We start from the raw sequence: 15,971 nt of genomic DNA, 5'->3' as shown, positions 1-15,971 counted from the left end.
GATATTGATGAATGTTTATTCAATGCAATTGAATGACAGAAACCATTGGACAGACGCCTGTGATGCGCTGGGCTCACTTGCGTCTAATCTCCGAGAAGTCGTAAGTAACCGAGAATCTGTTTCTAACGCAATGACACTAATACGCCATTACAATAAAGGTAATATTACTATAAATTCTCGAAGCTTGTATCGCATAATAGAAATGGATACGTCTATGGTCACGTGACGTCTACCTATACATCTGTAAATGACTTTCATGTACAATTTCTCGTGCGCGCCGATATGAAGTGAGTTGTCCATTTAATATGTCATTGGTTACTCCATATTATGTTTTGTCCAGTTACCAAATAGTACACACTAAATTTAGTCAGTCATACTTATTTGTTTTCATTGAACTAATAATACAAATTGCAGATAGTGTTAGTTACAGGGAACTCCGAAATAATGGGAAGGTAACGGGTCTGGAGTAACAGGCAACCGATCTCGAGTGGGGAAGAATAAGGGATAAACTTAAACACGTGTCAAAAATACGCTTGTCCTTCGTTCACTGCTCCCGGTTTATGCACTGACCCTCATTCAATATTGGTGTATTAGAAGGTTGCAACACACTATTGCACGTCTATAATGTGTGGTTCATTTTCGTAGGACACATTCAAAACCCTTCATCAAAATATAGTGTATTGGTGTATAGCCTATCGGAATTCTATTTATTGATCTGTTCTGTGGTTGGTTAGTCCTTGTTAGTCATGCAGATGGTGCTTGTTAGTTTTTAAAATTCAAATAAAACCTGCGTAAAACCAAGCCATAATAGATAATAATCAAAAATTCGTCTATCTATAAGATATGCCAATAAATCATAATTTTTTTTAGATATTTTATAGATAGACTAATATTTTTATCTATTATGATTTGGTTTAGGCAGGAGTAACATTAATTTAAAAAAAAACTAACCAAAATCATCTGCAATTTCGTCGCCGTAGATGTCAAGGGAGCCAAGCCACAAATTTGGCGAAAATGAGTAATGTACACAAAAGCATTTTAAAATCATCAAAGATGCAGTAGTTAATGGATTTAAGCCACAAAACTCTTTTGACTACAGTTTTTGTACATTTTAATATTCAGTGGTCAAGAGATATAACACACATAACTTCTAAGATACTATTTTTTTTAGTTATTTGTACAAAATAATAAAAAGATAATACCACAAAGTATATTCTATGTTGAAAGTTTCACCGTTATATCTTTAAAAACAAAAAAGTTCAATAAAACAATGTTATTTTTTTTGTTTTGTGATTTGTGGACTGGCTCCCTTGACATCTACGGCGACGATTTGTATTCTTATTTTAATGACTGGCAAAGTGTGCATTATTTTTTCCGGATTTCCCCAGCACTTTGATGGTTTGATTTAGTCAGGTTTTGATTGAATTTTAAAAACTAACAAGCACCATCTGCAATTTGTATTCTTAGTTCAGTGAAAACAAAGTATAATATGATCAATGACATATTAAATGGACGACTCACTTCATACCCGGCGCGCACGAGAAATTGTACATGAAAGTCATTCACAGATGTATAGGTAGATGTCACGTGACCATTGACGTATCCGTTTCCATTATGCGATACAAGCTTCGAGAATTTATAGTAATATAACCTTTATTGTAATGGCGTATTAGTGTCATGACTCATTGCGTTAGAAACAGATTCTCGGTTACTTACGACTTCTCGGAGATTAGACGCAAGTGAGCTCAGCGAATCACAGGCGACTGACTGTCCAATGGTTCCTGTCATTCAATTGCATTGAATAAACATTCATCAATATCTTAAAATGGCATTTTATAAATAATAAATAATACTAACACATGCAAAGTGATATCCCATCTTTCTTGGAGTGTTTAGTAGATTTTTTTACAATTTTTAACTAGGCACATTGGCATTTTGTAACACAATAATAACGGCGGAGTCGAAACCTGACAGTCAGAAATTTTGTATGGGCAGACCCAGCGGTGTCGCCAGACCGCTTGCAAGCAGAATGTTCATTTGAGCATAGGATACCGATATTAAAATATGAATTTCGCCATTCGGCAGACCCGACACAAAGTGAGTGTCATTTTATTTTCTAGATGCTTCGTCCATATTAATGTCATTGAATATGATCGACAAAGTTTAGTGTGCACTAATTATGTCGGATCTTAACAGCCTACCTCCACCCCACGTCTTTGGTTTAGTCAATTTAGTTTATTATGTTTAGTTATCTCTTATGTAGTAAAAATATGTTTGAACAATTCATAGTTTTAATGTATTTTACAACGTTTTTCTTAGCTCGTATTCTTATTTGTCCGGTGGTTCTTTGTCCGGTACAAATCTTGCAATCGATTTTTAACTAACTTCCCGACTAGCTAGACATATGAAACTTTTAGAATATATCAGAACACGATGCCAATGCATTTTTTAAATACTTTTAGCCATCTTTAAATAGAATTGAATTCATTTTCAGCTAATTCTGTTTTGTATGAAAAGTTATTTCGACACCATTATCGGTTGCTAGGGGTCTGGGGTCCTAGCAACTAAATTATTAATATATACGTGCGTTACTATGGAAATCAATATGACATGTCAAGTACAAATTTTTTTGATCGTTTAAGCTAGTCGAGTGAAGTTTATATGGTTCAACAGAATTTAAAAACGTATATAAGAAGTTCTTTTTATCTTGTAATTATTATATTTATTTAAAAAAAACATTGATTTATCTAAAAAAAAGTGTATACAGTAAACTCCTGATTATCCGTGCACGATACGGTGTACTGTCGAACAAGATCTTTTTGTCAACGTGTTAAAACTGTAAACTAAGCCCCTCCTACTTTTTATCGCACTTCAACTGCAACGACTTCCGGTTATCGACGAGATGTCCACGTCTTAAAACTGTGAACTAACGAGCCCTCCTATTTAGTTAATCGCACTTCGACTACAGCGACTTCCGGTTATCGCCTAGATTTTCTTGTCGGACAGTATACAACGATATAATAGCTTTTAGGAAAATTCAAACTGATTTTAGAAAATCATCAAAAGATTCCTGCAAACAAACCAAAATCATAGATTTTCTTAATAAATAGTGAGTATTAAACATGTTAAAATAATTGTCTGCTTTAGAAATGTATAATGTAGTAGGTATTTTAAAAAGAATAAACCATAGTTCGGATTATCAGTGTTTTCCGTTTATCCGTGCCGCCTCTCTCCACCATTACGCGAGCCTAATACTACAAGGTTCTAAGTGTTTGTCCTTGAGAAAACAAACCCAACAATGAAGTACTATTCTAAGCTGCCTCATTGGTACTTTTGTCTCTCCAAGGACAAACACTTAGAACCTTGTAGTTCACCACTCGCGATTAGTCTACTGTAAATTGAAATACTTTTACTATTATAGTAGATGAACTGACTTTTGCATTTCCTGAATATTTATTTTATCTGTTGTATATATGACACCTACGTATAAAACCGTAACTGCAAAATGGTACTTTTCAGTAGTACGATTTTAATAAATTTCAACGTTAATTTTTAATGCTGATATCGTAATTTTTTTAGTTCATTGATGTAATATTTTGTTTTTTTCTCGATAATCATTAAAATTATTTAATAAAAGGCAATCAAGTCGAAATGGCCAAAAACGCTGTTACGGACTTTTACTTAGGAGGTGTCGATATGTATGCAGTGTTTGAATTTTGCCGCACCCGTCTTGATATGTTGGTTTTTCTTAATCTACAAAATACTGTTATATGATTCACATTTTTAGTTTATCAATTTAATGCATAAATTCATATTATAAACAATGATTCATGTCAAGTAATTTTTTTAATCGAGAAATTTCTGTTAAAACGTGTGTTTTATCTTTACTTATTCATAAGGCGTATTCAACCACTCCACTTCTCAAGGTTTTAACTAGTTTTTTGTACAGTTTATTATCTTACAATTATCAATCCATATTGATAAGGCATCAGCTGAGTTTTTAATACCTTCAGGAGATAAGAGATAACGCTATCTTAAATCTAGCCATTTCCAATGACATAATTTTTACCAAAATATGATTAAAAAAAAATGATCGTGTTAAATAACCATATCTAGACAAAATCAATTAAACCAGACTATTTATTTTTACGCAGTATTTGACATCGATTTTGCTGTATCAATAGTTTTTTTATGACACCACTTAGCAATAATTTGATATACAGTCTAACTTGATTATTACGAGGAAGATGGGACTGACTGAATTTGCTCGTTATAAGCATTACTCGTTATATCAGAGAATAGGTATTTTTAAATGAGCGGTCACATAACACAAGAATTCACAATTAGAATTTTTCCCCGAAACAAGCATGGCATTCATAAACTACAAAAGAAGTTGTTTATTGTAATGAACGCTGGTAGGTACCTACTGACTTCAGCTTGGATTTTTTACATGAAATTTCAACCATAACTTTTTCAATTTTTTCGGCGAAAACACCAATTAGGTACTTAGACACTTAACCAGTGTTATAAACGTAATCCGATCCCGGCAGCATCGGTCTATGGTCGTATTTCATTCTTTAGGGTCGAAAATGTTTTTAAACGATCGACACATAAAGAGTTTTTAATAAAAATTTTGACGATATTTTTACTCAGTATATCCGATAAGTAGCTCGTTATAAAAGTGAATAGATGTATGGAGAAAATGATAAACTAAAATGTCAACGAATGTTTTCTCATTACATCCGAGATCTTGCTATTTCCGTGATCGTAATAACCAAGTTTGACTGTATGTTCAACACGTAAGGAGTATATTGTCACTGAGCTATTAAAACCTCCGATGTTACAATTTGGCCAAAATACTACGTAATGGTGGCATCCCTGTGAACATTTAATGCCCCTTGGGTAACACTATATGGCGGCATTTGTCCAGCGGTGTCCACTCGCCGAGCGATATGTCCAACCCGTTGCTATTTCATCTGTTTAGCGAATTCCGTGTTATGCACAAAATGCACGTTGCACTACTCGTAATTTTTCGACTTCTCTTACGTTAGAAAAAAACCATGTTTCACACGCATACGTAAGCGTTGGTAGTACAGTCATTGAACACTACACTCAAGACACAAAGGGAGGTCTTTTTGAAGATACTATTCCATGTTAGTTTGGTTCTGCGAACAATCTCGTCATACATACCATCGTCAATTGACATTTGTTGTCTGAGATAGCCGTATTTGTTGACCCGCTCGATTGGAGCACTATTGATGAGCATCGCTTTTAGTTCAGTAAAGCAGTTTATCATTACTTTTATCTTCGATACGTTTATCTTTAAACCTACTTTGCGGCTTTCATTTGCAAGCTCTCGGATCTTGTTGTGGTGGTCTTCTGTGTCGTTTGCAAAGACAACAATGTCATCTGTGCAGGTGACTGAGGTGCTTGTCATTAATGGCGATTCCACTATTCTCCCAGTCAAAAAGCGCAAGATGGGAGCAGGTGTAATATTTACTGAATATTCACAGAAATAATATATCATCGCCGTATATTAAATATCTCCTATGTTGTGATGTCGACGAAGATGAGTTGTTGATACCATGTGATGCGCATTTTCTTTCTTTACCATATCGTCACTGTTCTGGCAGAAAACACTAATTCGAAAAAATGACATATTGAGTTAGTACCAAAATGTTCCTTATTTCACACTATACTGTCTGGAAACCTTCTTAATAAATAAAGTCTTTATCAATATGATTGATACTATTTTGTAATTAAGTAATTTATCTATAATTGAATACAGATTGTCTCTGTTCTGGCAGAACACACTAACTGGAGAATACTAGTTTTGAGTAATTTGACTTTGAAGTCGTTAAAATGTTTGAAATAATGGTCTATCATGTGAGTTTATTAAGTAATCGTAAAAAGGATGACTTTAAAATAAAGACTGTTTATTTATTAAGAAGGTTTCCAGACGGTAAAGTTTGAAATAAGGAACATTTTGGTAATAACTCAATATGTCATTTTTTTGAATTAGTGTCTTCTGCCAGAACAGTGACGATATTGTATATTATCACTTGTGGAAAGATCAAATAAAAAATTAATCACCAAATAAAAATGATATTAAATTAATATTATGTGAGAGCATTCAATTTCAATTTATGTTTTTAACATATTGTGGACATTACAAATTATAAGTTTAAGACACTCATAACATGGCATGAAACATTATTATAAAGAAAAAAAGTAATAAAAATGAAAATATAAAAAGAGAACATAAAATGAATACGTGTATTAATTAAGGCGCTAAGTACCAAAAACAAAAAAACTGACATTTTTATAGAAAAGTGTTCTACATACTAACGCCAATAACTTCAACTATGGTCTAAGTGCCTCAAGCAAGTCAAAAAAATACAGCAAAATATTTAAACCTGTCGACGTTGTAAGTTTGTTGGCCTGTTTTATTTATAATGGTGTAAATAGCACTACAGTGGTCAACCTCATTCAATATAAAATGGCTGACGATGGTGAGTTGACACTTGCGAGTTCTTAATACCTAAAATTATAGAAGCTGCCGTGATTGCTTCACACTGTAAAACCACATTTTTCAAAAGGTCTGCTTCATGAAATTTTACTGCAATGACTCGGTATTTTGTAACTACAGGCAATACTACTTTTTGGTACTTAGAGCCTTAATTAATACACGTATTCATATAAATATACAAAAGCAGTAAAAATACAATTATACATCTATAGAAGTTCAAATAAGTACACGAGTTTGCTAAGGAGACCTTATCTTAAGAATTTATAAGTAGCATCCACCTAACTCGCCCTCACGCAAGTGGAATATATCAACACCCGAAGCAATTTGGTTGAACATAGTTATCGCCCTCCCAATTAGCATTACCAATGGCAGGTTGGTTATGCACCTTGCAAGAATAAACAACTGATACTCTCTATTTCTAAGATAGTTATCATGGACACACAGGTCAACACTGCCCAGAATGGTAGAGTTCTTATTTATACCTCGTATTCGTCGAAAAAAATACGTAGTCAAATAAAGATCACTTCTAAATTGCAGACTGCAGTATGTAAGCATACCTAAGAGAATCCAAAATCATGTACCGTAATTAATCCTATGTTGAGCTAATAGATCAGTATTAAAATAATCTTATGTGAACACGGCATGTTTACCAGTGGCGAAGGGTGGAGGTAGGCTGTTAAGATCCGTCATAAACAGTGCACATTAAACTTTTTCAGACATACATATTTGTTTTCATTGAAATAAGACTACAATTTACAGATAGTGTTGGTCAGTTTTTAAAATTCAATTAAACCCTGAGAAACCAAGTCATAATAGATAATAGTCAAAAAATACATGTCTATCCATAAAATATATACAAATATGCAATTAAATCATACATAACTTTTTAATATTTTACAACATTTTATAAATAGAATAATATTTTTTATTTATTATAGTTTGGTTTAGCCAGGTCTTAATGAATTAAAAAAATTAACCAACAATATGTGTAATATGTATTTTTAATCCAACGAAAACAGATAACTATGAATGAAAAAGTGTGCACAATTTTGTCGTATTGCCCAAATTAGACCAAAACTATTATGGTTTCGTTTAGGCAGGGCTTAATTAATTTTTAAAAACTAACCAACATCATCTGTAAATTGTAGTCTTAGTTCAATAAAAACAAATACATATGACTAAAAAAGTTTAGTGTGCACTATTTATAGCGAATCTTAACAGCCTACCTCCACCCTTCGCCACTGATGTTTACATATGATTCAACGTATTCAACATGGTGCATATAGAATTAATCCTATATGATAAAAACATGGAAAAAATTACGATTTTTCCATTAAATAATAAAAATATATTATTAAAAAAATATAAATATCCAATTTTAATTTATGATTAGGATCTATAAAAAATGTTAAAACATACTTATATCATTTTCTATTATCTCAGAATTTGACTCAAACCACTTAGGAGGTATTTAAAATACAGCGACGATATCTATCATTTATTTTGAAAGAACCATGTTTTTTTTTATTAATTATCAAAAGCCAGCATTTTTTTGTGTTTCACCCAAGTTCCGTCTTGACCGATGATTACAATAATTGTTTTTTTTTTTCAGTATAAAAGATTACCAGTCATTAAAAACCATTTTACCAAACCTCCGTAGTAGATTAGTGAAATGATTGTTGACAGTTATCGAAGGAAGTTAATAATTATTTATACGTTAGTCATACACAGAATACTAATTTAACATTGCCTAATACAAATCTCATAACACACTTATTATAGCCGATGACATTATTTCCCCATACTAATAACAACCGTTTCAGAATGTATCGTTAAATAGAAACTCACAAATTATCGTAGGTCAAAAATAATTCTATGCAAATGAATATTTTATATAATTCTCGTTTTAGTCGTTTCCTCGTGGCTGAGGATCGTAACCAACTTGAAATTCAATCATCCCCTCTCGATCCTCTGCTTCTGTCAGGGCAGAGCGAAGGCTGCCCCCAGTGAGCTCCTTCACTTGGGTCACTGAAGCGCATCCTCTGCTTCGCCTTCCCTGGAGGCTACCCAAAACCACCAGTCTCTCCAGGTTATCTGGTCTGCGCCGAACAATATGTCCAAAAAATGGCAGAATGCGTCTCAGACATATTGCGAGAGCCGTTCCTTTATACAATAAACTAACTAGAAATACGGAAATAAAATGTCGACAGATGTACAGAATGAAAAAATAGATTGGACAAGAGTTAGATCTAGGCTCACATAACCACTCCACCGCTGCTATCTGACCATTTTACGTTACCTGCTCGTGATGAATTTTTGGGAAAGTGCATTATTTGATAATGTTTGAATGTATGCGTGCGCCCGCACCTTCCTCACCACTCCGGTGCTTGTATCTTCAGAACCTTTCAAGATATCGAGATAAAACTCTACTAAACCTGTACCTACCAACAATATCGTCGGTCCCTATTAAAAAAGTCGGATCTGAAATTTTGTCATTTTCAGATTATTACGTAAAAATTATTTAAACACTAAATATTAATACCACAATCACAGTTTTTTTGTTTGTTTGAAAAATTTCGAGATATTCAAGTTAAAAATGACGGATCTACCGAGAGTGTCCGAATAACAATGTCGGTTCTTACCAACCGACATTGTTGACTGGGCGTGGGTGAGCAAAATGCGTCCGATCTGACAGTTGCTGCTATGTTCACCGGACAGACGGATGTGTTTATAAACGTTTAGAAAAGTTTCTATAACCCTTACTTTTATTCATTATGGCAAGCAATAGGTCACAAAGGATATTTGATGAAACATCTTTGATTGCTCGTACTGAAAAATAGCATTTTGCAGATCCGACTTTTTTAATAGGGACCGACGATATAGTCTATAAGCTATGCAAGTTTCATCAATATTTTTGAATTGAAAGGATAAATTTTGTAAATTACCATTAACCAAAAGCAGAATCCCTTGAAAATATTACTGTTTCTTTTTGTTTTAGTATGGTTGGTGGTCAGGGGCCATCGGTGTCCAAATCATCATAGGCACATCATTCTTTTTCCTCTGGTTCCGTAAGAAGTCGCAAAAAATCACTCACAAACCCAGTGTGATGACCACAGAGGAGCGAATAGCGAGCTGGAAGCCGCATCCATTGGTCGACGAGCAAGTCACAGTCGACGAGCCGCCCATCATGGGAAAGCTGTCTGAAAACACTTGCAACATGGGTGCTACTAACTTCTTGTCATTAAATAACGAACCGAAGATGCAAGACGAAGCAATAGCCGCTTTGAGAAAGTACGGAGTTGGATCGTGCGGCCCTCGAGGGTTCTACGGTACCATAGATATCCATCTCGATCTTGAAGAGCGGCTCGCCAAGTTTATGGGCGTTGAAGAGGCGTGCGTCTATTCGTACGGATTCTCAACAGTCGCCAGTGCTATTCCAGCATACGCCAAAAAGGGAGACTTGATCTTCGCGTAAGTATTATCATGAGTTTTATCGCTTATAATATGTTCCTTCTTCTACTTTCTAACCTTATAGTGCCTCTACACTTACTTGTATTTACTGACAACAATAGTGTGTATTTTAAACTATCTTGACAATAACTGTTTACACGTAAAGTGCTGACCTCTCCAATCTCATTCTTCAAGAGTAAGCAAGACGTGAAATTGTTATTTTTTGGTACTATTTTAGAGGTCGTAAAAATCGGTTAACCTCAAAATGAGTCTCTCCGAGATGTAGTTCATTTTTTTGCTGGCAGGTTTCGCTACTATCGTTCTACTGCGCAGGCGCAGATTGACTGTCACGTGAAAATTCAGAAGCTTCTGAACTTTTTTGACCCATGCATGCAACTGCAGGATAATACGTCGTGTTTACACGTACATTTTCTTGTTATGGCCGCGATAATATGTACTGTCAACAGTAAATCCACGCACGTGTAAACGGGGTATAAAGCCCAGTCGCACATTGAAAATCGTTTCGACTGGGATATAATCATAAATAAAAACTTGGCGCAACATTGCAACATTCTTCCATGCGTATAGGTGAGACCATGCCGGGACAGTGATATCACTCAGTCAGCCAAAATAAATGATGAAGTGCTACATTTTGTGATTATGTCTGAAATTTATTGCATCCAAACTAAAATGTCGCATTTTAGCAGTACGTGTAGCATTCGTTTACATGTTTTTGTGAATACCAACAAAATCACATCGAAATATTTTGACGCGTTGCAGTCGAGTCGAGTTTAAATGCCAGACCCTGTTAATATTAATCGTCACTTGTAGGTCTATTCCAACTGTGTAACCTCATTTCATAATTTTCCTGTATCCGAGATAACAACTTGCATACAATTGTAAATTCACAGTGCATTAGTGTTATCTAAATTGCATGATAATATCGTGGAGTTTTACAGTCATATTTGCTTCACTGCAGGATTATGAATTTTTTTTGCAACAAGTGGAGAGTCTTAAATGATTAATTAAACAATTACGTATTTCCTTATATGTTATATTTCTACAAAATTATCTTTACCTTCAGTGGATTATCTTCGGTGAAAATATTTCCTTTTATGTGGCATTCGATTGACCCTCATCGATGATGCTGATTACCTAATACATGTTTTTATAAAACAGTGTTTACTTTCCAGTGACGAGTGCGTGTGCTTCGCAATACAGAAGGGCTTTGATGCGTCACGCAGCACCATCCATTACTACCGTCACAATGACATGGCACACCTGGAAGAGCTGCTGGTGGCTAACTCCAGCAAGCTGACAAAGCGGCGATCGTTCATCGTGAGCGAGGGCATGTTCTTCAACACGGGAAACATGTGTGACCTGCCCACCCTAGTGCAGCTCCGAAAGAAGTACAAATTGAGACTCATACTAGACGAAAGTCTATCTATCGGGGTGAGTTAGAGATGTTTTCTTATTTGTTCTTTTTACCATCTGTCTTTTTTTTTTCAAATCTATCTTGTCAGTCACCCACGGTCGAATAATGGCAAATGTCCGCATCTGAAGTCGTAGATTTCTGACTAAATTCCACGTCTTGTAAAATTTGGGTACTCTTTCCAATGTGTGTTCAATCCAATGCAATATCCCAATAGTTTGATCAAATGACTGATAATCATCAGTATTGAGATGGTTCCCAATCTTGTGCAAACAACGTTTTTAAATGAAAACTGCACTCTTTGAGGAGAGCATCAAACTTGGCTTACATCATGTCCATCACCCATTGTCGACGTTTAGGAAGGTGAGCCACCTGAACTCATTCTCACGCAATTTGAATGAACATAGTTACTGCCCTCTCTATTGGTATTACTAATGACAGGTTAATTCTGCACCTTGACAGGAAAAACAACTGATGCTCCCGATTTCTAAGGTAGCTATCTGGTGTCTATCTGCCAAGAATTGCACAGTTATTATTTACACCGCATATAAGTCGGACATTTTATACAAATACCCACATATAATTAATAAAAGAGCATTCAACAATCAGTAGGACGTTGCTTATTGTTTCAACGTCATTGTGACATTACTAATAAACGGTTTAATATCTGCTCTCAATTCACTCCGTTCGTGACTTGTTGTAAGCCACCATTCATCAATAAATATTAATATTTGTGAGCGTGTCATCAATATCATTGTATAAACCAGTGGTATTCAAAGTGTGCGCCGCAGGCAAAAAGTAATAATTCAAGATAATCTTAATACAATGTGCCCATCAGTAGCGAAGGGTGGAGGTAGGCTGTTAAGATCGGCCATAAATAGTGCACATTAAACTTCTTCAGTCATACATAGGTATTTGTTTTTATTGAACCTAACTACAATTTACAGATGGTGTTGGTTAGTTTTTAGAGATCAATTAAAACCCGCCTATACCAAACCATAATAGTTTTGGTATATTTTGGGCGATACAATAAAATTGTGCACACTTTTTCATACATACTTATTTGTTTTCGTTGGATTAAAAATACATATTACACATAATATTGTTGGTTCATTATTTTTAAATTCATTAAGCCCTGCCTAAACCAAACTATAATAGATAATAAATATTATTCCATCTATAAAACATCCAAAGTTATGTATGATTTGCATTATTTTAAATATTTTATATGTAGACAAGTATTTTTTTGACTATTATTGATTACGGCATGGTTTTCGCACGGTTTAATTAAATTTTAAAAACTAACTAACACCATCTGTAAATTGTAGTCTTATTTCAATGAAAACAAATACGAATGACCCACAAAGTTTAGTGTGCACTATTTATGGCGGATCTTAACAGCCTACCTCCACCCTTCGCCACTGGTGCCCGTGTACGATCACAATGATAAATTCATATGCTTTACTTCACGCGATAATGAAAAAAAAACATTTCATTCATGCTGTTAAGATTGACAGTGCGGGAGTGTCTGCTTTTTGTGTTCATTAAGCAATGCCTTGTAAACTACTCAAAGATTCTCACCCTGCTTCCTGTGGGCTTTTTGCCTTCAATTTATACCAAATTAGTACCCAAAAAAATACTACGTACAGATTGACATGTGGAATGTCCCCTTCTGTTTGATTCTAATATACCTTTCGATCAGCAACTCAGTAAAGGTAAAAAAAAACGTATGTATTTGTTTCTGAAGATAAAATTTGTTTTCATTTGGCAGCTCATAGAGAAGGTAATGATCGTGATTCTTAGTGGAAAATGTTAATCGGCTGCCCAAAACATATCGTTGCCTTTCTGCCAAAAGTTGGTAAGTCTCGAAATCGTGTTATGGAGTGTAATTGCAATGTGAAAGTTTGACAGGCCCTCTAAAATCGAACATAATGCTAATTTCTTTGTGCCTTATTTGCGCGTTCTATAATATATCTTGAATTTTGTTCTAACATTTTAACTGTTTTTGGCTGTTTTTTATATTCTGAATTGATTGCCGTTATTAAATAATTTTCAAGATAATAAAACGATGATATTGAAAAAAAAAAACAATCAATATTTTATAGGCATAACTAAAAAATTACGATTCCAGCATTTAAATTAACGTGTGGTGTCATTAAAATTTATTAAAGTCGTACTACTAAAAAGTTACCATTTTGCAGTTCCAACCTTATATGTAGGTGTCGATATAAACACAAAATCTGTTGTTAACTCTAAATACAATAGGCGCTCGGTAATCTGGCACGTCCAATAGTCCGGCATTTTGCAACTCTCCTACTCTATAATCCGGCGGGTTTCACAATAAACTGCCGGATTACAGAGCAGAGTTGCTCGGCAGTTCGGTGCCCGACCTTGACAATCTTAAAAATCCTATAGAATTCCAATAATCCGGCATTTCCGACAATCTGGCATAGGTGAAAAAATATGGGTGCCGGATTACCGACCGCCTACTGTACCTAAATTATCAACTTTTGGCAGCAACCCCAAGAATATTTTTTTTAATTCATAGTGAAATGAAAAACTTTGATAACCGCTGGCATACTTAAGTAATTGTATAAAAAATATCAATGTACAGTGTATTCATAAATGAGCTCAAATTAATATACACCCTTGTATTTGTTGTAGTAGACATTCACAATGGAACAAAAGTCAAAAGATTTGATCAAACCATTTGATTCAACCTACCTGACAGTTTTTACATTGTCATCCCTGCGAACTATATTGTTACCTACTGTCATACTGGAGAGGTTGGTTGCGAGTGCCTAGCTTGCTGATGATCAACTCGGTAGTCAGCATCTACTCCGGTTATCCCGTCGTGAATGCCCGGGATAAGAATCCTTCGCCTTATCTAACATATTATTACACTTTCGTGTCCAATCCTACACTGATCTGGTGAAAATTAGTTGTTAATCATTCTCCAAAACTTAATAGCGACTTTCTCAGGAATTTCTGATAGCTAAATAACATGGCCTATAATGTCTCCACATCTTTTCTCCATTTTCCAATTAATATGTACCATTTTACGCTCAGAAAGTTTCCTCCATACATTCTTTGTTTGGTAAATTGCCATTTATTGATTAATAACAAATCAAATAACTCTCCAAATAAAAAAAATTATACAGTCTATGAATTAATTTTTTTCAAATTTCCATTGTCCAAACACTTCATGTTCACACTTCAGTGCAGTCATTTGCATGATTGACTTCTGACCTTGTTTTTGATTTTTATAGCCTTGGATTTTTCATTTATTACGGTTAAATTCTACGCTATGATTTGTTTCTAACAATTAATTGTTCCATCAAAGTATCTGATTGATTTTATGGTTGAGTAGGTGACACACGCACTGATTGACGTCTTCTGTCATTTTGTGTAACAATCCAACCGGTATTTATATGGCACAGGTCTACTGTTATATTCTCCACCTACAATAATTGCCTGCGACTTCGTCCAGGTGAAATAAATATAGAAATAAAATGTACAGATATATAGTATGAAGAAATCAATTGATTCGATTTGATATTTCTCAAATTAACTCATTTACTGCGGACCAGTTAATTAATGTTTAATTACAACATTTAAATAACATACTAATAATATCTAATGGGCTAAAGCCGACACGGCAGCCGTGTCGTCAGCACTGTATATGAGTTAACTATGTTAATATGGACAATGCGAGTGCTTAAAGTCAGACAACGTTATCTACAAAAAAGGTTTTTTTTTTTTTTTTGAGATAACGTTATTTTACATTTACGGCTACATGATAGTCAAACAACGTTGTGTCAATCTTTTCTAATTTCTTATTAAATCGTCAGTAAAGTTTAACGCTAACTACATAAGTTACCCTTGTTTTCATGTTTTTTAAAAACTATCCCTATAAATTTTAACATCATCATAAGCAAAATAAATGTACAATACACAATAAATTATAAAATATTAACATTAGGTTTTAAATAAACATTTCCCTTGTTGAGTTACAAGAATCTAAAATAACGATTTTTGGCTCTCCTGTAAAGTTGCACTTTTGTAGATAGTGTTGTTTGACACTAAGCCCTCGAATGGTTAGATTTATATGAATATCCAGTTGGTGCTTTTAGACACCTACATCAGTATTGCAATCAAAAGCACTGCATGCAAATTTTTGTCCATGACACTTGTCTGAGATAAATGTCGTTGCAGATCTGCTCGAGCTGGATACCATTGATTACAATTATTGTCTTTGCGTCAACCAAGTGGTTCGTCATGACTATTATATTCAAGACATCTTCAAACCTACTACATACAAAAATATTTAATCCAGGTTTATAAGAAATCTGTTTCTTCCAATCAGGCGCGTACACAAAAAAAATGTTTGGGGGGTCCATTTTGAAAAATACTGATACTATTTTTTATTGAATTTTGAGGGGGCAGAATTTAGAAAATCTAGTAAGTGCCACTAACTTCCACATTTACTCCGCCTACTACCTATAGCTTCTCGTTGATTAAACCGTGAAATACCGAACTTTTCTAGATACATTGCCCATA

General features: G+C 34.4%; 1 protein-coding gene across 1 annotated transcript in view; it reads left to right on the top strand.

Annotated features, from left to right (window-relative positions):
- Window positions 1-15,971, top strand: part of Spt-I (serine palmitoyltransferase subunit I) — a 35,202-nt gene that overhangs the window by 12,355 nt on the left and 6,876 nt on the right. Inside the window, exons 2-3 of the mRNA XM_085959695.1 lie at window positions 9,528-10,000; window positions 11,173-11,431. Of these exons, the coding sequence (XP_085815821.1) occupies window positions 9,528-10,000; window positions 11,173-11,431 (732 nt within the window). The remainder of the gene's footprint in view (window positions 1-9,527; window positions 10,001-11,172; window positions 11,432-15,971) is intronic.

Source organism: Rhyacophila brunnea, unplaced genomic scaffold (assembly GCF_057557595.1).
Source record: "Rhyacophila brunnea isolate RB1 unplaced genomic scaffold, BYU_Rbru_1.0 scaffold_9, whole genome shotgun sequence".
NCBI classification, from domain to species: Eukaryota; Metazoa; Arthropoda; class Insecta; order Trichoptera; family Rhyacophilidae; genus Rhyacophila; species Rhyacophila brunnea.
This window is presented reverse-complemented; position numbering and strand designations above follow the sequence as displayed.